Raw genomic sequence first — 25,465 nt, 5'->3', positions numbered from 1 at the left:
ATATATATATTTTTATTTTGCACATTGTAATGCACATAAAAAATTGTTCAAAGCAGATATTTTTTTTTTCTCCTTCAATTTCAAAGTTAATTTTATTAGAGACATTGCAAAATAACAGATGATGGTTAACTTTAGAAAAGCTGTCTACACAAGACCATAAAGATTTATAACATGTTAAGATATCACAATAAGTACTGTAGTTTTTGATGTATTAACAGGTTATGATATTGATAAAAAAATAAAAATAAAAAAAAGATTAAAAATCTTCTCTAATCATTTCGAATTATTTGTGTATTACGTCTGCTTTAAAAAACCGTCATTAAAAATCATTTGTTATAAAAATCATAAAAATGTAATTGTTTAATAATTACATAATTATTAAGAGTGATTACTGAACATCAATACCAAATATTTTTTATTAACAGCTTATAAAGTAATATAATGAATTTACGTAGATTAAAAATAACTTTGCTCACTGAAATGTTAACATAAATGTGTTATGTGACTGGATTACAGTAACATACTGTATTCTGAGGGCAGAGCGCAAAGTGGTCAGTTCCCCGGATGACGACAAGCTTCAGTGTGAATATGGCGCAGAGAGCACGAGCAGCGCGCTCGTGAGGGTTTCTGTGACTGATATGCGCACTTAACCAGCTTAAGCTAACTTTACATACAGACTTCACGGACCTTATGAAGTTCAGTTCTCATCGTGCGCACTATACACAGGTAGGACGTCTTTAAAGCGATTTGTATTCTAAACGAGTTGCGTTTGTGTGTTAGCGCAGGTTGTTTTGTTGGCAGACTGTTGTTTCGGTGAGTTTGTTCGTCGAGCTAATTTAGCTAATTCCACACAGCTAGCTGGGTAGCTTTAAACAGGCTACTGGTTGTCTTATCAAAATATTTAATTATAGTAATTAAAGATACAAACTAGAAAATTATTCTGTCTCTGATGTGGAGAGGTTGTTGCTGTCAGTAGAGTTTGTGTTTCTCTGCTATGGAAAGAAGGGAATGATTTATAATTGTCGAGTTTTCAAATGCTGCCACCCAACTAGCCAGTTTACAAAACTGTTGTAACTCAAAATCAAGAGAGGGATTTGTGAGCTGCAACTGAATGTCCCACTAAAAGAGTTACAAATGACAGTAAAGCTGTGTCAGAAGGCCCCTAAACTACCGAACTACTCGTGTGTAACTGCTGGAGTTAATAGAGTAGACATATTATCTTTATACACCAAATAAATCACATATTTGATTGAAATACTGTTCGTGCCTGTTAAACGTGGAGCGATTTTAATGGGACAACTATATTATGATGCTGACCCTGCCCATACAGTAACTAAGTATTTTTATACACTGGCGGCCAAAAGTTTGGAATAATGTTCAGATGTTGCTGTTTCTGAAGGAAATTGGTACTTTAATTCACCAAACTGGCATTCAACTGATCACAAAGTATAGTCAGGACATTACTGATGTAAAAAACAGCACCATCACTATATGAAAAAAAGTCATTTTTGATCAAATCTAGACAGGCCACATTTCCAGCAGCCATCACTCCAACAGCTTATCCTTGAGTAATCATGCTAAACTGCTAATTTGATACTAGAAAATCACTTGCCATTATATCAAACACAGTTGAAAGCTAGTTGGTTCATTAAATGAAGCTTAACATTGTCTTTGTGTTTGTTTTTGAGTTGCCACAGTATGCAATACACTGGCATGTCTTAAGGTCAATATTAGGTCAAAAATGGCAAAAAAAAAAATCAGCTTTCTCTAGAAACTCATCAGTCAATCATTGTTTTGAGGAATGAAGTCTATACAATGCTTGAAATTGCCAAAAAACTGAATATTTCATATAAAGGTGTACACTACAGTCTTCAAAGACAAAGGACAACTGGCTCTAACAAGGACAGAAAGAGATGTGGAAGGCCAGATGTACAACTAAACAAGAGGATAAGTACATCAGAGTCTCTAGTTTGAGAAATAGACACCTCACATGTCCTCAGCTGACAGCTTCATTGAATTCTACCCACTCAACACCAGTTTCATGTACAACAGTAAAGAGAAGACTCAGGGGTGCAGGCCTTATGGGAAGAATTGCAAAGAAAAAGTCACTTTTGAAACAGAAAAACAAAAAGAAAAGGTTAGAGTGGGAAACGAAACACAGACACTGGACAACAGATAATTGGAAAAGAGTGTTATGGATCTTAAACCCATTGAGCTTTTGTGGGATCAGCTAGACTGTAAGGTGTGTGAGAAGTGCCCGACAAAACAGCCACATCTATGGCAAGTGCTACAGGAAGTGTGGGGTGAAATGTCACCTGAGTATCTGGACAAACTGACAGCTAGAATGCCAAAGATCTGCAAAGCTGTCATTGCTGCACGTGGAGGATTTTTTGATGAGAACTCTTTGAAGTAGTTTAAGAAGTTCTGAAAATTTTCTTTCAAATTGTAATAGTAATTTTTCACGTTATTAATGTCCTGACTATACATTGTGATCAGTTGAATGACACTTTGTTGAATAAAAGTACCAATTTCTTTCCATAAGAGCAAAATCTGTATACCAAACTTTTGGCCACCAGTGTTTAACAGTGCTGTCATAGATCAGGGTGCCTTTAATAAGCTTTGTATTTTGTTAATTTGACATAGAAATGTGTACATTTTATTTTTTTTGTCATGTTTGATATCGGTTGTTGAGTGGCCAGTGTATCATTATACTTGTAAAATCAAAACTGGTTTATTAAGGATGTCTTTTGTTATGAGAGTGATTCATTGTTTACATCATTTTGTAATCTTAAAAGAGTAGCTACCTGCTTAAAGTATTCATCTTGAACCATTTATTTAAATATCCAGAGTAGGTCACCAAGCTTGACTTTAATTATGCACCTTCATAACTGAAAGTTAAAATAACCTAACAGATATATCAATATATCGATTATCTCTGGTTGTATAGGTTGCAACCTGAGGTTTGTGTGCAACATGAAATATTGGAATTTTGTATTTTTCTGTCTGATGATTAACTACTAGAAAAATATAATATTTCATGAGCCATAAGTTACTTAACAGATGATTGTTGTCATTTAGCATCTCTTGTGCCCTTGTCCTACCTTACTCCTTGTTGGTTGTAATTTCACTGTCTTTGTGCATGTTCCAGCAGTTGTAACTATCTCAGGGTATGCTTCGAGGAGGTGTGATGGGAGATTCCGACAGGAGTGCAGTCTGTACCGGGTACTCCAAACATTCCTTAAATACTTTAGTGCTGGACAGGGTCACACAATGTGCACTCTCATATGCTACTGCTTACTTTAAAGGAATAGTTCACCCAAAAATGAAAATTCTTTCAACATTTACTCACCCTCATGCCATCCCAGATGTGTATGCCTTTCTTCTGCTGGACACAAGATTTTTAGAAAAATATCTCAGCCCTGTTGGTAAAGTGAATAGCGGCCAGAACTTTGAATCTCCAAAAAGCACATAAATGCAGCATAAAATAATCTATGACTCTAGTGGTTAAATCCATGTTTTCTGAAGCGATATGATAGGTGTGGGTGAGAAACATAATTTTTACTGTAAATTTTAGGGATGGGGTGATATCGTGTTTTGATGTATCGCGAACCAAAAAAATACGAACCATATCGAGGCAAAACTTGATATTTGAAACACCACCATTTACACCTGATAGTATTTGTGTCTCTTTTGACCACATCTGTTCGGATTTCGAGCTGAGTGTTTCTGCTTTCATAACTGCATGCATCGATCATTACAGCATATTAATTTGTTACTGCATGATAAGAAAACGTGAAAATTATAAGAACAATTGGAAAGCTTGAAAAAAATCAGCCTGCCAATTATGCTTGCATTTAATATTTGTGCAAACATGAATATATGATATGTACTGTAGCATATATGCCATCATAATGAATTCTACACCCCTGAATGTAGCCTCAGTATTTATGAAATGAAAACATGCATGATGGATAAAAAAAGACCATGACGTAAATTTTACAACTCAGTCCGTCAGAGTGACAGATAAAGATTTTATTTCTAGGGAAACCTCTGCCTGTGCGAGTCTGTGATATGCACATTGAACTGTTAAAGTGACAGTACCATGTTTGCGCTTTTATACAAATAAATGTAAACTCAGTGTTATTACTTGTAAATTGTACACATTATTTCAAACATTGACAGCTCATATCATTATTCTGTATAATATTTCATGATATAATATGAATCGATAGAATGTAGAATTTGTATATTTTTAAAAAGTTAATGTTATTATAGGGGAAGTTACCCAATTAAGCCCACATACAGTTGAAGTCAGAAGTTTATACACTTTAGCCAAATACATTTAAACGCAGTTTTTCACAAATCCTGACATTTAATCGTAGAAAACATTCCCTGGCTTAGGTCAGTTAGGATCACTATTTTAAGAATATGAAATGTCAGAATAATAGTAGAGAGAATTATTTATTTCAGCTTTTCTTTAATTTACTTTAAAGAATTTCTTTAATTACATTCCCAGTGGGTCATAAGTTTACTTACACTTTGTTAGTATTTGGTAGCATTGCCTTTATATTATTTAACTTGGGTCAAACATTTTGGGTAGCCTTCCACAAGCTTCTCACAATACATTGGTGGAATTTTGGCCCATTCCTCCAGACAGAACTGGTGCGAGCTGAGTCAGGTTTGTAGGCCTCTTTGCACGCTAGAGGTGGGCAATATGACCAAAATCTTATATCACGATATCACTAATTTTATATCATGATAACAATATATATCACAGTATAGTTAAATTTTTCAAAAAAATCAATAGAAATTGGTTTATAATTAAATATATTGTAATGCCTATTTTTTTTTAAAATTCAGTAATTAAATTAAATACTCATGAATCATTTTCTCTTTATTTGGAACTTGACAAACATAGTCAGTTTCCTCAAACTTTCCTCAAGAAACTAAGGAAATAATTAATCTTATTCATGAGTAAAAAATATCCTTCCTATCCTTGATAAAAAAACAAAACACTTCATTTAGCTCCTTTAAGTCATCTCTGTAGACAATATTTGAATATCTGAAAACAAAGGCAGTTTGTTTTCTAATATCAAACATAATTCAAACTAAATTTTATTAAGGGTGATGATGTGTAGTTTAAAAAATCAGCATGACAGATGACACAATTTTTGGCACATGACATTGTTTTAGCTGTTTTCCTCATCAGTGTTGGTTAGAATGTCAGGCTCTCTCACTGTTTGAGATGTTTGACTTCCTCCATATCGCTTTAAGGTAAACAACTCAAAACTCAGTAGGATTCAAATGGGTCACGCAAGCTTTGAGGTTTGTTGGTGATAGAGAGAAACCGGATTGAGTAGTGCCAGTGATCACATGCTCTTCATTCTCCTGTCTGTGGAGCACAATCTGGAAGCCTGCTAGTGTAGCCTCGCGCGTGACAATCACGTGATACACAGCTGCATGTGTGAAATGAGAAGCACATGCTTTTTCAGTTCTGCTCACAAGTTTTTTATCGGATTGAGGTCAGGGCTTTGAGATGGCCACTCCAATACCTTAACTTTGTTGTCCTTAAGCCATTTTGCCACAACTTTGGAGGTATGCTTGATGTCATTGTACATTTGGAGGACCCATTTCCGACTGAGCTTTAACTTCTGGCTGATGTCTTGAGATGTTGCTTCAATATATCCACAAAATTTCCCTTCCTCATGATGCCATCTATTTTGTGAAGTGCACCCAGTACCTCTTGCAGCAAAGCACCCCCACAACATGATGCTGCCACCCCCATGCTTCACGGTTGGGATGGTGATCTTCGGCTTGCAAGCCTCACCCTTCTTCCTCCAAACATAACGGTGGTCATTATGGCCAAACAGTTCAATATTTGTTTCATCAGACCAGAGGACATTTTCTCCAAAAAGTAAGATCTTTGTCCCTGTGTGCACTTGCAAACTGTAGTCTGGCTTTTTCATGGCGGTTTTGAAGCAGTGGCTTCTTCCTTGCTGAGCAGCCTTTCAGGTTATGTTTATATATTACTCGTTTTACTGTGGATATAGATACTTGTCTACCTGTTTCCTCCAGCATCTTCACAAGGTCCTTTGCTGTTGTTGTGGGATTGATTTGCACTTTTCGCTCCAAACTATGGTCATCTCTAGGAGACAGAATTCGTCTCCTTCCTGAGCGGGATGATGGCTGCGTGGTCCCATGGTGTTTATACTTGCGTACTATTGTTTGTACAGATGAATGTGGTACCTTCAGGCATTTGGAAATTGCTCCCAAGGATGAACCAGACTTGTGGAGGTCCACAATGTTTTTTCTGAGGTCTTGGCTGATTTCTTTCGACTTTCACATGATGTCAAGCAAAGAGGCACTGAGTTTGAAGGTAGGCCTTAAAATACATCCACAGTTACACCTCTAATTGTCTAAAGGCTTGAGAGAATTTTCTGGAATTTTCCAAGCTGCTTAAAGGCAAAGTTAACTTAGTGAATGTAAATTTCTGACCCAATGGAATTGTGATATAGTCAATTAAAAGTGAAACAATCTGTCTGTAAACAATTGTTGGAAAAATTACTCGTGTCATGCACAAAGTAGATGTCCTAAACGGCTTGCCAAAACTATAGTTTGCTAATATTAAATCTGTGGAGTGGTTAAAAAGTGTGTTTTAATGACTTCAACCTAAGTGTATGTAAACTTCTGACTTCAACTATACATATATATGGATTAATATTCCTTTTAAAAACATAGCAGCTTCAGTGTAGGGGTGGGCGATATGTCGAAAATCCTGTATCACAGTGAGTAATTTTATATCATGATAATCACAATATAGTTATATTTTTCTGAAAAATCAATGCAATTGTATTATATATATCAAGTCATGTCACAATGTGTAATTTTGAGTAATCCAGTCAGTGAATTAAATACTTTATAAATGAAAACTTCTTCATCTTGTATACTTTTCTCTTTATTTTGAACTTGACAACATAGTCAAATAAAAAAATAAAAGCCACATTTCATTCTAATGATGTGCACCAATTTTCTTCTATTGTTGTTGTAACTTTCCTCAAGAAAATTAACATCTTCTCAAAGCAATGCAAAAAGTAAAATAACATTTAAATAAATCCATAATAATGAATAATATCCATAAATAAAACATTTAATTAGGCTCTTTGTGTTTTTAGGAATATCTATAAAGGAAGTATAAAATATCTGAAGGATAATATGGCTGATTTGTTTCCTGATATCAAACATCATTCAAACAGAATTTTAGAAAGGGTTTTGATGTGTATTTTAAAAACCCACTTGACATCAAAAGAAACCAGAATGAGTAACGGTGTGATTTGCGCTTTTTCTGTCACAGGAACACAAATGAAGGGACTGGGATGACTTCAATACTTGTGTATTCTTGCGTGTTGCGCACACAGTCTGAAACACTCGCACAAAACACAGCTGCGCATGTTTGGATGGGAGGCATGTTTGGAGTGCGGTATGAATGTCATTGAATTTGCTTTGATGGTGGCTCAAGCGAAATTTCATGCCGCAGACGCGGAATCCGTGTCATTTTTTCTCGTGTTCTTGACAAACTTTTCGTCTAATGACACGTGCAGCTGTCAGTGAAAATTTATTTCTGTCAGTCTCAAATCAAATCAAATCACTTTATTGTCACACAGCCATATACACAAATGCAATGGTGTGTGAAATTCTTGGGTGCAGTTCCGATCAATATAGCAGTCGTGACAGTGATGAGACATATACCAATTTACAATAACATCAAATTAACACAACACAATTTAAACATCTGTTATACACATAATTACACTCAACAATATACAAATAATAACATACACTGTACAGTATACAATACGCACTATATAGATACACATTATTCAATAAAAATATATAAAAAAGTATATATAGTATATATAGAATGTACAGTATTGTACTGTATTGACATTCAAGCTGTCGGTTGATAGTCAGTTGTTAAGAGAGAACATAATATAATAATAATAATAATAATATAATTTATGACAGACCGGTGTGAGATATAAGAGTAAGGGTAATAAAGTGCAGTGCTGATGTATTTGATCGTGGGAGATCAAGAGTTCAGAAGTCTGATTGCTTGGGGGAAGAAGCTATCATGGAGTTGGCTGGTGCGGGTCCTGATGCTGCGATACCGCCTGCCTGATGGTAGCAGTGAGAACAGCCCATGGCTCGGGTGGCTGGAGTCACTGATGATCCTCCGAGCTTTTTTCACACACCGCCTTGTATATATTTCCTGGAGGGAGGGAAGCTCACCTCCGATGATGTGTCTGGCAGTTCGCACCAGTCCGCACCAGTCTCACATGAAGCCCTGACCACTGATATATACGCGCACATGGATATTTACATACACAATGTACAAACCTTGCAAATCACAGTTTTCTGCTTGGTATCGTGTTTTCTAAAACCAAACCAATTCCACACCATGGAGGATGCACTTTTTCCTTCATAATCTCCTCTCATCTTCTCATTCAAATGAATTTGAGGAACGAGCAGCCCCTCCGCCTTCCTCCATTTATCCGACAGAGTGTGTAATACGTACATTTTATGTGCTGTTAACATTTCCCGTGTGGCAATTTTGCGTTACCGCGATAGAGATGATAATCCAAAATGTATACCGGTTGGGAAATTTCTACCGGTTTATCATGTCTACCGGTATATCATCCACCCCTACTGCAGTGTTATCTTTTATTCTGTGGGCAAAAACAGAATCTGTAACAAATGTATGTTTTATAAAGGAATAGTTCACCAAAAAATTAAAATTCTCTCATCATTCACTCACCCTCATGCTATCCCAGATGTGTATGACTTTCTTCAGCAGAACACAAATTAAGATTTTAGAAGAATTTTTCAGCTGTTTTGGTACAATGTAAGTGAATGGGTACCAACATTTTTAAGCTCCAAAAATCACATAAATCAGCATAAAAGTAATCCATAAGACTCCAGTGGTTAAATCTAATGTCTTCAGAAGCGATATAGCTGTTGTAGGTGAGAAACAGATCAATATTTAAGTCAGTTTTTACTATAAATTCTCCTCCCTGCTCAGTCAGTCTCCACTTTAACTTTCACATTCTTCTTATTGAGTTTTTGGTGATTCACATTCTTCATGCTTATCGCCCCCTACTGTGCAGGGAGAAGAATTTCTAGCAAAAAAGATCTTAAATTATCTGTTTCTCACGCACACCTATCATATCTGAAAATATGGATTAAAACACTGGAGGTCGTATGGATTACTTTTATGTTGCCTTCATGTGCTTTTTGGAGCATCAAAATTTTGGAACCCATTCACTTCCATTGTATGGACCTACAGAGCTGAAATATTATTCTAAAAATCATAAATTGTGTGTTGCAGAAGAAAGAAAGTCATACACATCTGGTATGGCATGAGGGTGAGTAAATGATGAGAGAATTTTCATTTTTGGGGGAACCGTCCTTTCAACAATTTCTCAAGGGACCTTGTAGAACTCTGAACACTCAAACCTGATTGTTGTAGTGTCAAAACAGGGCAGTATATAAAATTGGGCTAATGAAATGGTGTTAAGCATGTTTAATTAATCTCATAAAATACAATTTTTCTGAGCCACAGCTGTCCAGAGGATTTAGGATTTTCAGAATTGGAGTGAAAAAACAATTAGTAAAATTGACAAAAAGGGTCCAGATTTCCAAATTAATGCAAGTGGTACATCAAGCTTCTTTTGGGGTTTTCAGTATTGGTGTTGAACCTTGCCACACAGACAGAAGACAGTTCATGGATTCAGTGGTAATGTTGGCCTCCATTTACAGTGCATCCGGAAAGTATTCACAGTGCTTCACTTTTTCCACATTTTGTTATGTTACAGCCTTATTCCAAAATGGATTAAATTCATTATTTTCCTCAAAATTCTACAAACAGTACTCCATAATGACAACGTGAAAGAAGCTTGTTTGAAATCTTTGCAAATTTATTAAAAATAAAAAACGAAAAAAATCACATGTACATACTAACAATAATTTAATGACTTTGACCAAAACTGTTTCAATCATGACATTTCACTAAACAGACAATGGCTCTGTAAACACTAGGTTTGTCTGATAAGAAAACCATTAATGGTAGAGTTTTTAGTTCCAAAGTCAAACTGTATTTGCAATGCTCTCTATTGGTATTGTTAAAACAAACACAGCAAGCCTGTTTCTGCTATGCTTGCTCAATCCTACAAGTAAAATATAAAAATCATCACCTGTTACATTTCTTAAACTGTTTGGGCCATTTTAAGAAGGCCTAAGTAAAGTCAGTATCTCTGCTTTTTAAAACCCAAGCTGCAGAGACTTCTGGCCTGGGACCATCTCTGCACTGTTGACCACAGAAATGTCATTCTCACTGTTCACCAGTGCATAATGGTATGTGGCTGGAATGCCAGACTCAACCAGGAAGTGTTGTTTCACTGTTCAAGTTTAACTGCTTTAAACTTTTTAATGTCTGGCACAAAGCCTGATTGATTCAGGTTTTTTTTTTTCAGCACGTTCAACTCTTTTGTAAACATTTGAAATGCCAAACCTTTTGTGTGCTGATGCCACTGATGCTCAGCACAGGAAGTGACTAGGGTTGAGCGATATAACCAAAATCTTATATCATGATATGAGTAATTTTATATCATGATAACGATATACAGTGCATTCAGAAAGTATTCAGACCCTTACATTTTTTCACATTTTGTTATGTTGCAGCCTTATGCTAAAATGCTTTAAATAAATAAATAAATTTAACATCAGTCTACATTCTATACCCCATAATGTCAAAGCAAAAAACAGATTTTTGATAACTTTGCAAATTTATTAAAAAGAAAAAACTGAAATATCACATTGACTTAAGTATTCAGACTCTTAACTCAGTACTTAGTTTAAGCACCTTTTGCAGCGATTACAGCCTCAAGTCTTTTTGAGTGTGAGGATTTGGGGTTTTCTGCCATTCTTCTCTGCAGATGCTCTCAAGCTCTGTCAGGTTGGATGGGGACTGTCAGTGGACAGTCATTTTCAGGTCTCTCCAGAAATGTTCGATCGGGTTCAAGTCCAGGTTCTGGCTGGGCCACTCAAGGACATTCACAGAGTTGTCCCTAAACTACTCTCTCATAGTCTTGGCTGTGCGCTTAGTCATTGTCCTGTTGGAAGGAAACCTTCTGCCCAGTCTGAAGTTCTGAGCGCTCTGGACCAGGTTTTCATTAAGGATATTCTTGTATTTTGCTTCATTCAGCTTTCCTTCAACCCTGACCAGTCCCCCCCCCCAGTCCCTGCAGCTGAAAAACACCCCCACACCATGATGCTACCACCACCATGCTTCACCGTTGGGATGGTATTGCACAGGTGATGAGTGGTGCCTGGTTTCCTCCAGACATGACGCTTGGAATTGAGGCCAAACAGTTCAATCTTCGTTTTATCAGACCAGAGAATCTTGTTTTTCACAGTCTGAGAGTCCTTTAGTTGTTTTATTGCAAATTCCAAGCGGGCTTTCATGTGTCTTGCACTGAGGAGAGGCTTCTGTCTGGCCACTCTGCCATAAAGCCCAGATCGGTGGAGTGTTGCAGTGATGGTTATCCTTCTGCAAGTTTCTCCCATCTCCACACATGATCTCTGGAGCTCAACTAGAGTGACCATTGGTTTCTTGGTCATCTCTCTTAGTACTGGTTGTTCCAAATTTCCATTTTAGAATTATGGAGGCCACTGTGCTCATGGGAACCTTCAGTGCAGCCAAAAAAATGTGGTAGCCTTCCCCAGATCTGAACCTTAACACAATCCTGTCTCTGAGCTCTGCAGGCTGTTCCTTTGACCTCATGGCTTGGTGTTTGCTCTGATATGCATTTTCAGCTGTGAGACCTTATATAGACAGGTGTGTGATTTTTTTTTTTTTTTTTTGTTTGTTTTTTTTTTCCAAATCATGTCCAATCAGTTGAATTTGGCACAGGTGGACTCCAGTCAAAGTGTAAAAACATCTCAAAGATGATCCAAAGTAATGGGATGCACCTGAGCTAAATTTGAAGTGTCATGGCAAAGGGTCTGAATACTTATGTCAATGTGATATTTCAGTTTTTTTCTTTTTAATAAATTTGCAAAGTTATCAAAAATCAGATTTTTGCTTTGTCATTATGGGGTTGGGAGTGTAGATTGATGTGAATTTTTTCATAAATTTTAGCATAAGGCTGCAACAAAAAAACAAAAACAAAAAAAATGAAGGGGACTGAATACTTTCTGCATGCATTGTATATCATGATACAGTAAATGTTTTGGGGAAAATTCATACAAATTGGCTTATGTATTAAATAACCATATTGCAATGTCTTTTTTTGGGGGGGTAATTCTGTCATTGAATTAAACATTTCCTCTTATATAGTTTTATTTTATTTGGAGCTTGACAGTAGTCAAAGTAAAAAAACAAATAAACCCAACTTGGTTTTAAAATTCACATTATGCCACATTTCATTCTGACATGTTGTTGACCAGTTTTACTATAAACTTTCCTCCAGAAACTCAATCTTCCCAAAGCAATACAACATAAAAAATAATACATAATATAATAATGCAACGAAAATAAACACTTCTTGCAGAAAACTTCCAAAATTATGTAAACACTTCTTGCAGAAAATAAATACTAAATAAATGTAAATGTTGCGGGTTCAATACAAGTTAAGCTCGATTGACAGCATTTGTAGCATAATATTGATTATCAGAAACTCATCCCTTGTTTATTTATAAAAAAATAAAAATAAAATCACAGTTACAGTAAGGCACTTATAATGGAGGTGAATGGGGCCAGTCCATAAGCAGTAAAATACACATTGTTTCAAAAGTATAGCAACAAGGGGGCCTGGGTAGCTCAGCGAGTATTGACGCTGACTACCACCCCTGGAGTCGCGAGTTTGAATCCAGGGTGTGCTGAGTGACTCCAGCCAGGTCTCCTAAGCAACCAAATTGGCCCGGTTGCTAGGGAGGGTATAGTCACATGGGGTAACCTCCTCGTGGTCACTATAATGTGTGGTTCTCACTCTCGGGGCGTGTGGTGATTTGTGCGTGGATGCCGCAGTGGATGGCGTGAAGCCTCCACACGCGCTACATCTCCGCGGTAACACGCTCAACAAGCCGCGTGATAAGATGCGTGGATTGACAGTCTCAGACGTGGAGGCAACTGAGATTCGTCCTCCGCCACCCGGATTGAGGCGAGTCACTACGCCACCACGAGGACTTAGAGCGCATTGGGAACTGGGCATTCCAAATTGTGGAGAAAAGGGGAGGGAAAAAAAAGTATAGCAATTAGATGTAAACATTAGGTTATACATCTTAACGTAATAGTGTGATGAAATCACTGACCTTGTCAGTGTAAAATTATATCCAATATTACAACTTTGTCGCCATGACACACAGCGCTAGTAAACCCTGTAAGCTATTTTATCACACTAAAACCATGTACAATAAAGATTTGATCACATTTGAGTTATGTTATCAGAAAACATTTGTGCTTGTAGATATACTTAAATATCTTATAAATTATGTGTTTTTAATGTTTATGGCCTGCCAAATTTACATCCATTGTCAAACAGTAAATTATAATTGTTTTTTTTATATAAATAAATGAAGGACAAGTCAAATATTTTCAGTGGTGTCAGCATTATGCTACATTTCATTAAAGGGATGATGTTTAGTAATTGTAATAAGCTTTACATCAAAACAATATTGGCTAAGCCTATAGGTGTGCTTGTGTGCACACTTGTGTGTGGTGGAATCCTGCAGTACCCTAGATCTCTGCTAGAGCACTTGCTTCTGTCACTTATGTGTAAACCTCACCTGTTCCAAAGACACCACCTCACAGGTGCAAGTTGACAGTCTCTTTTTTTTTATTACTGTTCCTGTCTAGCTTGTAGTCTTCTAGAATCACTTTAATTTACTGCTAGAGTAAAAGCTGCCAGATCGGTGACGTTCCCACCAAGATGAGGAGTGACTCAGAACAGCTGGCGAGTTACTGAGATCATAGTGTTAATCTGTCACCATTGTGCCGTTGAGGAAGGCTGTCGGTGCCAGGTTGCTCCAGGGTGCATCTTGGCAGCTGCTGCACAGTAAGTTGTTACAGCATGCATTAATTTTGTGCTCCTCTTATCACAGTCCTCCAGTGTGGAACTATTTCGGAGGTCAACAAGCTCCTGTCCTGAAGAGGGCGTGCTGACAGCACAGCAGAGGCACACGGGCAAACTCAAGCGAAAATATAAGCGAATAAGTATAAACTTTGATAGTGAATGCAGAGCACTCACTATAAACAATCGTGTAATGGCAAATGTTCCTGGTTCATACATGCAGTGTTAATGACATGCAGTGACAAAGAGGAGGAGACGCACACTATTTCTGTTTAGTAATAAAATTATTAAAAGACAAATACTTCATGACAAATAGGGCTTGTAGGTTTAATCAGAGCATTAAAATAATTTGTTAAAGTGAAGATATTAGGAAAGAAATATTTTACTATTGCATAATATAATAAAAATATATATACATTTAATTTTGTTAAAAAATTATCAAATGAGTAAAAAAGAAAAGTGTAAATGTAAAGTTGACCAAAAAGAGTATTTTAATTATTTAGAAATAATTTGATATTTTATTTTTCATGTTATTCTTAAGTTTTTAAAGCTTTAAAAGGAAATCATAGTTTATCACTATTTTATGATTTTATTTATACTACACTGGCGGCCAAAAGTTTGGAATAATGTACAGATTTTGCTCTTATGGAAAGAAATTGGTGCTTTTATTCAACAAAGTGTCATTCAGCTGATCACAATGTATAGTCAGGACATTAATAATGTGAAAAATTACTATTACAATTTGATTTTTTATTTTTCAGAACTTCTTAAACTACTTAAAAGAGTTCTCATCAAAAAATTCTCCACGTGCAGCAATGACAGCTTTGCAGATCTTTGGCATTCTAGCTGTCAGTTAGTCCAGATACTCAGGTGACATTTCACCCCACACTTCCTGAAGCACTTGCCATAGATGTGACTGTCTTGTCGGGCACTTCTCACGCACCTTACAGTCTAGCTGATCCCACAAAAATCTCAATGTGGTTAAGATCCATAACACTCTTTTCCAATTATCTGTTGTCCAATGTCTGTGTTTCTTTGCCCACTCTAACCTTTTCTTTTTGTTTTTCTGTTTCAAAAGTGGCTTTTTCTTTGCAATTCTTCCCATAAGGCCTGCACCCCTGAGTCTTCTCTTTACTGTTGTACATGAAACTGGTGTTGAGCTGGTAGAATTTACACCTTTGTATGAAATCTTCAGTTTTTTGTCAATTTCAAGCATTGTATAGCCTTCATTTCTCAAAACAATGATTGACTGATGAGTTTCTAGAGAAAGTTGTTTCTTTTTTGCCATTTTTGACCTAATATTGACCTTAAGACATGCCAGTCTATTGCATACTGTGGCAACTCAAAAACAAACACAAAGACAATGTTAAGCTTCATTTAACAAACCAAATAGCTTTCAACTTGATATAATGGCAAGTGATTTTTCTAGTACCAAATTAGCAATTTAGCATGATTACTCAAGGATAAGGTGTTGGAGTGATGGCTGCTGGAAATGGTCCTGTCTAGATTTGATAATTTACTTTTTTCAAATAGTGATGGTGCTGTTTTTTACATCAGTAATGTCCTGACTATACATTGCGTGCCTAATTATTAGGCAAATTGTATTCCTCAGGATTAATTTAATTGTTGAACAAACACAATGCTCTCAGTCAATCCAAAATGTTATTGAACCTCAAACCTGAATGTTTAACAAAGAAAAAGTGAGTTTTGTCTTTCTCAGGGGAACATATAAGTGTGCACAATTATTAGGCAACTAAATTACAAAAAAGAATTTCTCCCAGCTCAATTGTTTATTCTCAATTTTTAGAGTAGGTGCAACAAATAAGTAACACAAAATGACAATTAAATAACATTTTTGGCCTTTCAATAATATTTAGTGACCAATATAGCCATCCTTCTTTTCAATAACTGCCATGAGCCTTCCATCCATGGAGTCTGTCAGTTTCTTGATCTGTTCACGATCAACTTTCACTGAAGCAACAGCCACAGCCTCCCAAATGCTGTTCAAAGAGGTGTATGGTCTTCCCTCACTGTAAATCTCACATTTGAGAAGGGCCCACAAGTTCTCAGTAGTATTTAAGTCAGGTGAGGAAGGGGGCCAAGTCATTATTTGGGCATCTTTGGGGCCCTTGCTGGCTAGCCAAGCAGTGGAGTATTTGGATGCTTGTGATGGAGCATTGTCCTGCATAAAGATCATGGCCTTCTTGAATGCTGAGGACTTCTTCCTGTACCACTGCTTGAAGAAAGTACTTTCCAGAAACTGGCAGTAGGTTTGAGAGTTGAGTTTCAGTCCATCTTCAACTCGAAAAAGTCCAACTACCTCAACCTTAATGATAGCAGCCTATACCAGTACCCCTCCTCCACCTTGCTGGCACCTGACTCGAATTGTGCCCTGTGTCCATTAGTGATCCAGCCACGGGCCCATCCATCTGGTCCATCAAGAGTCGCTCTCATTTCATCTGTCCATAAAACCTTTGAAAAATCTGTCTTCATGTATTTCTTTGCCCAATCTTGACACTTCAACTTGTGAATATATTCAGCCTTCTTGACCATGGCCATGTCTCTGAGCACTTGGCACCTTGTACTTCTGGACACTCCAGGTAGGTTGCAGATCTGGAATATGGTAGCATTGGAGGATAATGGGTTCCTGGATAATGGGTTCCTGTAATGAAGCTTCACGTTTAATTCTTCTCAAGTCTTTTGCAGTTAATTTGCACCTTTACTTCTCCATGCGTTTTTTGCACCCCAGTTGACTATTCGCAACAAAGCGTTTGATTGTCTGGTGGTCACGCCTCAATAGTTTAGCTATTTCAAGAGTGTTGCATCCGTCTGAAAGGCATTTTACAATATTTGACTTTTCAGTGTTAGTTAAATCTCTTTTTTGGCCCATTTTACCTGAGTTAATGAAGCTGCCAAATAATTATGCACACCTTGATATAAGGTGTTAGTCACTTTCGCCACACCCTCCCTCATTACACAAATACATACCACCTGAAAATGATTGAATCCAATAAGCATTCAAGTTTATATGGTTTGGAGTTGGAAAATGTGCATGGAAATAATGATAAGATCAGAATACTCTTTTGCCTAATAATTGGGCACGCAGTGTACTTTGTGATCAGTTGACTGCCTCTTTGGTAAATTGAAGTACCAATGTCCTTCCAAAACAGCAAAATCTGTACAACTTTCAACAGTGGAAAACTGTTTGGAAAACATTTATAAAATTCGAAATATTACATTATATAAATGCAAAGACTGGAATTGTTCGGTTGAAGGGGGTACCAAACTGTGAATCCTGAACAAAACAGTTTGGTGAATACATGTTTACACATTAGCTTCCACTCAGCTGACAAGCAATGAAAGTGGCTACGTGGTTAGCTAATTAGCTATAAGCTCGTTGTCACGGAGAGTAAAAGATGGACTTTATTTACTTTCTAGCATTGCGTCTCTCCAACTAGGTAACAACGTAGCGTGAAATCAACACTCAACAGACACAGTCCACCACCGCACCGTTGTCTGCTGAGCTGCAAATAGATGCTCTGATGTTTACCTTTCAATCTGCTACATTACTGACTGCACTGACAAACTATAGCTGGCTAACAGCAAACAGATGTGATAAACATGAGTGACATGGTTGTCAGGGACAGGGATAATGCTATATTAGTTATATTGAAAAAGGAAAATGATGGGGTCATTGTTTATTAACTTTCCAGTATGTATTTCACAAACTAGTTATCAACTTACCATGAAGACACCACTTTACTCCGTCCTGTCTGCAGAGCCACCATCAGCTCAGCTCTGTAAACAATGGAATCGGAGCATGCGCTGCTGGACAAACTGTTATGACACCAATTCTAAAGCAATGTTTTCTGCATTATATGTTCTGAAAAAACATTTTCATGTCTGTGCATATAAGTAAATATATATCGGTCAGGCACTAACTAAATATGTAAGTATGTGGTTCAGGAAACGGCTTTGAATATTTTCCAGCTCTACGGCTTTTGTTTAGGATCACTATGACATAAGCTGACTGTCCTCAGTGCTTTGCTCACTCTAAACCTTTAAATGGCACATAACTGTTTTCATTATCCTCAGTCTGTTGGAAATCAATTCATGTACGCACTTCAAAAAATGTCTACTGAGTACTTTAAATTCACAGTGGTTCCAAGACTTCTGAGGCTGACCTCATGCCCCAGCTGATATATTCACCAACAATCAGATACACGTCAAATGCTCCTGCACTTTTGAAAAATGTCTCTTGCTGCTGCGTCAACCCAGGAAGCAGCTGAGATTTCCCAGGCTTAGTCAGGCAGATGTGGGAGGGTGTTTCGGCCCACACATATCAGAGTCCAGTGTTTGGTTTCTGGGAGTGTGTCTGATACCTACAGAGAGAGAATGGGCAGGGCTAACAGAGAGAAGGTGAAGTACAGGAAACCCAGACAGCTTTGTATTGTATTGCATAAAGAGACTGTTACTAATGCTTTAGAAAGGTGAAGTGAAAGAGCTGACGTTTTCACTTGAACAGCTGACTCTATCTCCCAAGTTTTGTGAATGAACAGAGCAAGGTGTTAATTGCACTCTCAAGTTTTCTGTGAATAATAGGGCATGGTTGTGAATTTGATAATGGCAGCTTTTTGTCAGTGCTTGTGAGTGGTAAAACCATCATGTAAATCAGTGTTGATATTATTAATAATCTGAACATGAACATTAGTGCATTTACATGGATGATCTTCTTACGCCAGTTTAATAAGCTGAATTGTTTTTTTCTGTGATCAGAATTTTGTTGTCAATGTGAAAGCTGTCGATAGTTACTTATGATTTATTTTCTGGCCATTTTTCCTTGCATATGTCCCTCAGTATAATTTCACTGAATGCAATTGTGTTTTGAAATGATTTTGTGGAAAATTACTTGACATCTTTCCTGCTCTTAGGTCTGATGCTCTGCTGCAGCCATGTTCAGCAAGAAGAAAAAGCAACGCATCCAAATCTCGGCACCATCCAACTTTGAGCATCGTGTCCACACTGATTTTGATGAACAAGAGCAGAAGTTTGTGGGGCTTCCACGGCAGTGGCAGAGCCTCATTGAGGACACAGCCAAGAGGCCCAAACCATTCATCGATGCCTCAGTCATCACTACTGTAGAGCCACGCAAGGTCAGCATGAAAAAGCATGTCTATTTGTCCATTTGCATTCTGATTTAAACTTCTTTTATGTAACATGTTTTTGTTTGAAGCTGTCAGTTAGTTAGTGTATGAATGTGAGTTACAGCAGCAAGTTTTGGATTTACTGTATGAGATGAGTTATTGGTAATAAACAGAGCTATTTTATAAATTGTGGCTGTGTTTTTTGGGCATGTTTACAGTGCTGCTTTTAAAGACCCCATGAAATCAAAATTGGAGTTTTGTGGCTTTAAGTACATGTGTGTGATACTTTGAGGTCCTGTGTTCTCCTAAAAGTTGACTTTAAGCAGATCTATACACACAGTCTTTCTCTTCTGGGAAAGTGGGCCAAACATATTGATAACTCATCCTGCACTCACAACATATCCAAATTTTTGTCCAGTATAATGCCCTCTAGAATGAGAATGTTCCTCCCGCTAGCACCTAAAGTATACTTCGGTTTTGACGCAAGCACCAAGCAACTGTGCACAGTTGAACACTAGCCATTCAAAGCAAACTTCATTTGACTGTGCGCACATACCAGTGTTATAGTTAACGAAAACCATTTTCGTTAACCAAAAAATAAAAATTGAAATTATTTGAAAAAACTAAACTAATACTTTTTCTTAACTCCAAAACTAACTAAAATAAAATTATCTCTGATTTGTTTCAGTTTTAGTTTAGTTTTAGTTTTGGGCAAAGTAGGGCACTTTTGGAAATTGTACATTTCTTGGCACTTTTAATTATGATCCAAACACACATAACCTATCATTATACCTTTGAAGAAAGCTTAGGATGTCTTCTACCTTCTAGCAAAAATGAAGAAATTCTTAATACTGAGAAGTAGAACCTTTGAAGACCCTCTTTTGACCAAATCCCAGAGTAAAAATTATTCTCTAGAAAATATTTACAAAGTATTTAGAATTAATTTTTTATACCTTGAAACACTTTTACATCAGAAATCATAATGTAAGATTTACAAACATTTACCATTGTTTTTCCCACCGGTGGTCATGAAATGAGCTTAGCCACACATCCCAATGAAAAAATCATCAATTTAAAACCTTAAAAAGGAAAAAAAAAAAGAAAGAGAGAGGAGAGATTTTGCCCAAAAATTACAATTCTCTTATGTACTCACCTTCATGCCATCCCAGATGTGTTTGACTTTCTTTCTTCTGCTGAACACAAGCAAAGATATTATAAAAATATCTCCGCTCTGTAGGTCCATACAACAAGAGTCAACAGGGTCCGAAGCTTTGAAGCTCTAAAAAGCACATAAAGGTAGCAAAGTAATCCTTAAGTAGTTTAATTCATGTCATCTGAAGAAATCTAATCGGTTTTGGGTGAGAACAGACCAAAATGTAACTCCCTTTTCACTATAAATCTTGCAATTGCAGTGTACAGGAAAGATCGGCAATGAGAATGCTAATGTCAAGATTTACAGTAAAAAAAAGGATGCTAACTTTATGTGCATTTTGGCACTTCAAGGTTTTGTACCCGTGATGTATGGAACTACAGAGCTCAGATATTCTGCTAAAAAACTTACTTTGTGTTCAGCAGAAGAAAGAAAGTCAGACACATCTGGTATGGCATGAGGGTGAGTAAATTATAAGAGAATTTTAATTTTTGGGTGAAATATCACTTTGAATTGTTTACTTCCCAAAGATTAGTTAAGAAATTATTTATAATCATCTAAGGAGATTCAATTGGATACATTGGGGATCAAGTTTAAATGTCCTTTGTCACTTTACCCATATTCACCCTATGTTATAAAATTTGCAACATTTACAATCCAAATTAAACAGGATTACATAAATAGATGGAGGTAACAACAAGACTGCCCTGAGAAATGTAATGGTGCTAGACATTTTTAAATGATACCAGTAAATGCTTCTGCTTTGGCAGCCATGAAAAATACTAAAACTAAAATAAAAACGAACTAAACTGAAACTAAAATAAACAGACAAACTGTGAAAACAAACAAAAACCAAAACTGAATTGAAATGATAGATTGATATCGAAATAAAAATTAAATTAAAAAAATCCAAAATTATAATAACACTGATGGTTGGCACAAGTGCGCTATGACTGCTATGAAATGCTGGACTATTTTTGTTCAGGAGTTTAGACCCATAACAATGTCTTTATATTCCTTCAGACACAAGTTCTACAAATGCAGGTATCTCCTGATCTCCTCATACTCACCCTCTTGACGTGCTCATTGGCTGTTGTTTCTTCCTTCATCTCCTGATGTTTAGCCTCGATTATATCTTCTAGTGCTTCTTCGAGACAGCATAGGGTCAATTGTGCATGTTGCCACCTTGTGGACCCACTAATTAGTGCAAATAATTCCAGGCGCATGCGTATACTGTACGTTCAGAGTAAGCACAGTTAGAAAAATCGGGCCACATGCATGTTGATGACACAATTTGCTTCACGCGTTCTGTTTATATGCCTAGCATTCGCTTCTGACCGAAGTATACTTTGGGCTTAATACCTCTGCCTCTGAATCACAATAGCATGTAGTTCATGGCTGTGATGTATCTAATGGCCAAGTGGCAAGCCCTTCCATATGTCCCATCCAAATGTACTATTTCAGTAGCAAATGTGTCAACACGAGACGGGAATCTGTACTCATCCAGCAATTTCATGGGGTGCTCTTTTAAATATATGAATTAAAAGTCTGAATTAAGCATATTGAACATTGCCACCAAAATGGCATAGATTTGGTTGTCTCTTTAATTAGAAGTACACTGCAAAACTGTGGTGTTTTCATAAAAGATTCAGTTATTCCCAATCATTGATCATTGCAGAAATTAAGGCATCCTGTCTCCTTTTTCCCCATCACCACTCTGCCCTCAATTCCTTACAACCTATGTCTCTGTGGCACAGGCAATCGTACGGGGGCGTAAGATTGGTGACGATGGCTCTCTCACATGGCTACTGGATGAGTTTGAGACCATGTCGGTGATCCGCTCCAACTCCCTGCGGCGAGACAGCCCACCACCACAGCCTCGCAGAGACTCTGGATCATCAGGAGGGGGTCATGAGAACGGAAATCACTCCCACCAGCAATACAGACACTCTGAACGCTATGGAGACAGCAAAGAGAGGTGATTTCGTAGTTTCAAACTGAATGTTCAGTTTCCATAGGCTACAATTACAATATTGACACTGAGGTGCTCTGTGCTTTTCATCTTTGTCCATGTAGGGAGAGACCACATCAGGAGCATCCAGGTGCTGATCCCAGACAGGTTCAGCGCCCAGTCCGTTCATCCAAAGAGGATAGCCGACCTCACCAGCAGCCTCGCGGACAGGAGCCCAGCAGATACAAAGAACCTGATTGGTCAGGAGGGCCATTACCTCCCCAGTACAGAGAACGAGACAGAGAGAGAGAACCTCGTGAATACCATGATCAGGTGGTAAGGAGAGAGGGGGCCAATGATAAGAGGCCCAAATCCAGCTACACAGGGCGGGATGGCAGCCCACAGTCGCCCCGTGAGAAGAGACCACTCTCTGGGCCAAATATCCGCACCCCCAACCTACCTGTTACAGAGGGAGTTATAAAGACAGCACAACAGACTGGCCGACCTTTCAACACGTACCCACGCTCTGAAAGCAACACTGGGAGAAACTCCATTGGTCAGGTACACAGAAAGATCAAACTAAATATTCCTCTTTGTTTCTAGAATTTAAAACAAATTTATAAAGGCATATGGGGGGATGTTAAAGGAATATTCCGGGTTCAGTACAAGTTGAGCTCAATTGACAGCATTTGACCACAAAATCAACCACAAAAATTTATTTAGACTCTTCCCTAATTTTCTTTAAAAGCAAAAAACTAAAATTGAGGTTACAGTGAGGTACTTATAATGGAAGTGAATGTGGCCAAGTTTTGAAGGGTTTAAAGGCAGAAATGTGAAGCTTATGTATTCATAAAAGCACTTACAATAAATCTTCTGTTAAAACTCATGTATTATTTGAGCTGTAAAGTTGCTTAAATTGTCATTTTTATAGTCATGTTAGGGTTTTAGGGTTTGTTGACATTACATCGTCATGGCAATAAAGTCATAAAATTGGCATAACTTTACACAGAAAAGGAAAGCAAGCAATTTTATCACACTAAAATCATGTTTACACGCATATTGTTTGTCTTGTGGTTATTAGGCATGTGACAGTTATGCGGTATATCACGGTAATTAAAATGCACAATATTGTTATCGTGGGCACTTCAAAATACTGTAAATAATTCCAGATAACCGTTTTGGCCAAATTGTTTGACACATCAGTTTTTAACCTATTAACGAATGAAGATTCACAACACTGCATGTAGCTGGCACAAATGACACGTGCACTCTGATGTAAACAAACCAGCGTGGAAGAGAAATGTGGCTAGAGGAGGAACACAGCCGACCCTTTATCCGCGTTGTAATGGGTTAAGACTTAAGTGTGGAAGTATTTGGCTTCCATAAAAATGCAGAGGGATTGTTGGTTGGAGATGGTTTCCATTTGTATCAAATATGTGGGAGAAAAGTGGCAACGACCTACATGTTTACTCATCTTCGGGACAATAATTCTGTTCAGTTCAGCAAGATACAGGTAAGTTGTAACGGTTCCGCTCGTTTTTCCAAACTGTTTTTGAAACCTAAGAGACAACACTTTTAAGAGACAACTAGCTAAGTGAACAACTAAGGTGACAAAGAAAGTGAACTGTTGTTGCTATTTGCAGATAATGTGTAGCTTGCTTTCAAGGAAGAGTAGTTCGCTAAAACTCTGCTAGTTACACAGTAAAGTTTGCGTCTCGTAGTAACAACTAAAATACAGTTGGAATCTGATAATACTAATTATCTCATTCATTAATTAATAATGTCAGTGTGGCACAATGATGATTTCAATATTAATTTTAATTTGGAATGCCACGCATTCGTATGTTGCCATACAGTGTGAATGAACTTGCAGTTGTTAAAGTTGTAGCTAGCGCCTAGCTATATATTAGCAACTGGCTTGCTATCCAGAAAAAAAAAAAACATGCATACTATTGTTGTAGCCTAGTAGCTGGCTTCATAAAATTAGTCTAGCCTTACTTTAACATTAGCCTTCAACTTAATGTTATATCGTGCTATGTAACTATGCTGTTGATGGTAGTTTTTTAAACGTTCAGGGTTCTTTTTAAATTTTATCTGTTAATTTAAAGGCCAGTTTGGTATTGAAAAAGTAATCAAACTTATTATTAAGAGAACATCAACAAAGTTTGTTTTATCGCTCAACCCATTTTTGTAATGTTATTCAATACCGTGATAATACCGTATACCATGATAAAAGCTTCAGCAATTATTAAAGCTTAACTTGTATTGAAATATTCCTTAAATAATATTTTAAATGCAATATTTTGAAACCGTCTTCTAAGCCATAGTGATGTCTGATTTTAGGTCGTTCTTTTAACTTTTAAGTCATACCGATTCACAAATTGGTCTGATTCATAAGAGTAAATTTGTCAAAATCCTTATCCAGTCATCCTAAACAACTGGAAATATCATGAAAAAGTTATGGAAATTCTTTGTCAAAAGAGATGGGAAGGGAACCCTGATTCTACTCCCTTAAGATCTCATCTTTCCGTGTTATGCTTGCAGGATTTAAAACCAGGCAAATCTGAGCCTTCCAACCACAACGGCCCCTCCACTGGGCCAAGCCGTAGTGGCAGCAGTGGAGGTAAAACTGTCTCTCAGGGGCAGCACAGAGCAGAGCCCCAGCATCACACCTCCCACCCAGCCTTAGGGCCCGAACCCCCTCATGGCCAGCCGATGCCCCCGTCTCCAAAACCATCAGGCCCGGTTGCACCACCACAGCAAACCCGCTCACCTCAGAGGGAGCCACAGCGGGTTTCTCACGAGCAGTTCCGTGCTGCGCTTCAGATGGTGGTTGACCCTGGGGACCCACGGACTTATCTGGACCACTACATCAAGATCGGTGAAGGTTCCACTGGAATTGTGTGTATCGCCACAGTTAAAACCACAGGCAAGCTGGTGGCTGTGAAGAAGATGGACCTGCGAAAACAGCAGCGACGAGAATTGCTGTTTAACGAGGTGAGCACAAACCACAGGAGATTACTCAAGAGTTTTAATTGGTAATAAGTAAATAAGCAATTCATAATATTTCCTAAAGCCTAATACAAAAATGCCAATC

At 37.5% G+C, this 25,465-nt stretch overlaps 1 protein-coding gene across 4 annotated transcripts in view; it reads left to right on the top strand.

Annotated features, from left to right (window-relative positions):
• The first annotated feature begins 582 nt into the window (after nt 1-582).
• Nucleotides 583-25,465, top strand: part of LOC127430262 (serine/threonine-protein kinase PAK 4-like) — a 39,218-nt gene continuing 14,335 nt past the window's right edge. For 2 of the 4 annotated variants that reach the window (XM_051679953.1, XM_051679956.1), the window contains exons 1-6: nt 589-726; nt 3,149-3,222; nt 19,055-19,276; nt 22,175-22,395; nt 22,494-22,929; nt 24,913-25,365. In XM_051679953.1, coding sequence (XP_051535913.1) covers nt 19,076-19,276; nt 22,175-22,395; nt 22,494-22,929; nt 24,913-25,365 — 1,311 coding nt within the window. In that variant the 5' untranslated portion in view covers nt 589-726; nt 3,149-3,222; nt 19,055-19,075. Of the gene's footprint in view, nt 727-3,148; nt 3,223-13,909; nt 14,109-19,054; nt 19,277-22,174; nt 22,396-22,493; nt 22,930-24,912; nt 25,366-25,465 lie in introns of all 4 variants that reach the window. The other 2 variants (XM_051679955.1, XM_051679954.1) reach the window with 2 other exon arrangements.

This window comes from Myxocyprinus asiaticus, chromosome 39 (assembly GCF_019703515.2).
Source record: "Myxocyprinus asiaticus isolate MX2 ecotype Aquarium Trade chromosome 39, UBuf_Myxa_2, whole genome shotgun sequence".
In the NCBI taxonomy this organism is placed as follows: domain Eukaryota; kingdom Metazoa; phylum Chordata; class Actinopteri; order Cypriniformes; family Catostomidae; genus Myxocyprinus; species Myxocyprinus asiaticus.
This window is presented reverse-complemented; position numbering and strand designations above follow the sequence as displayed.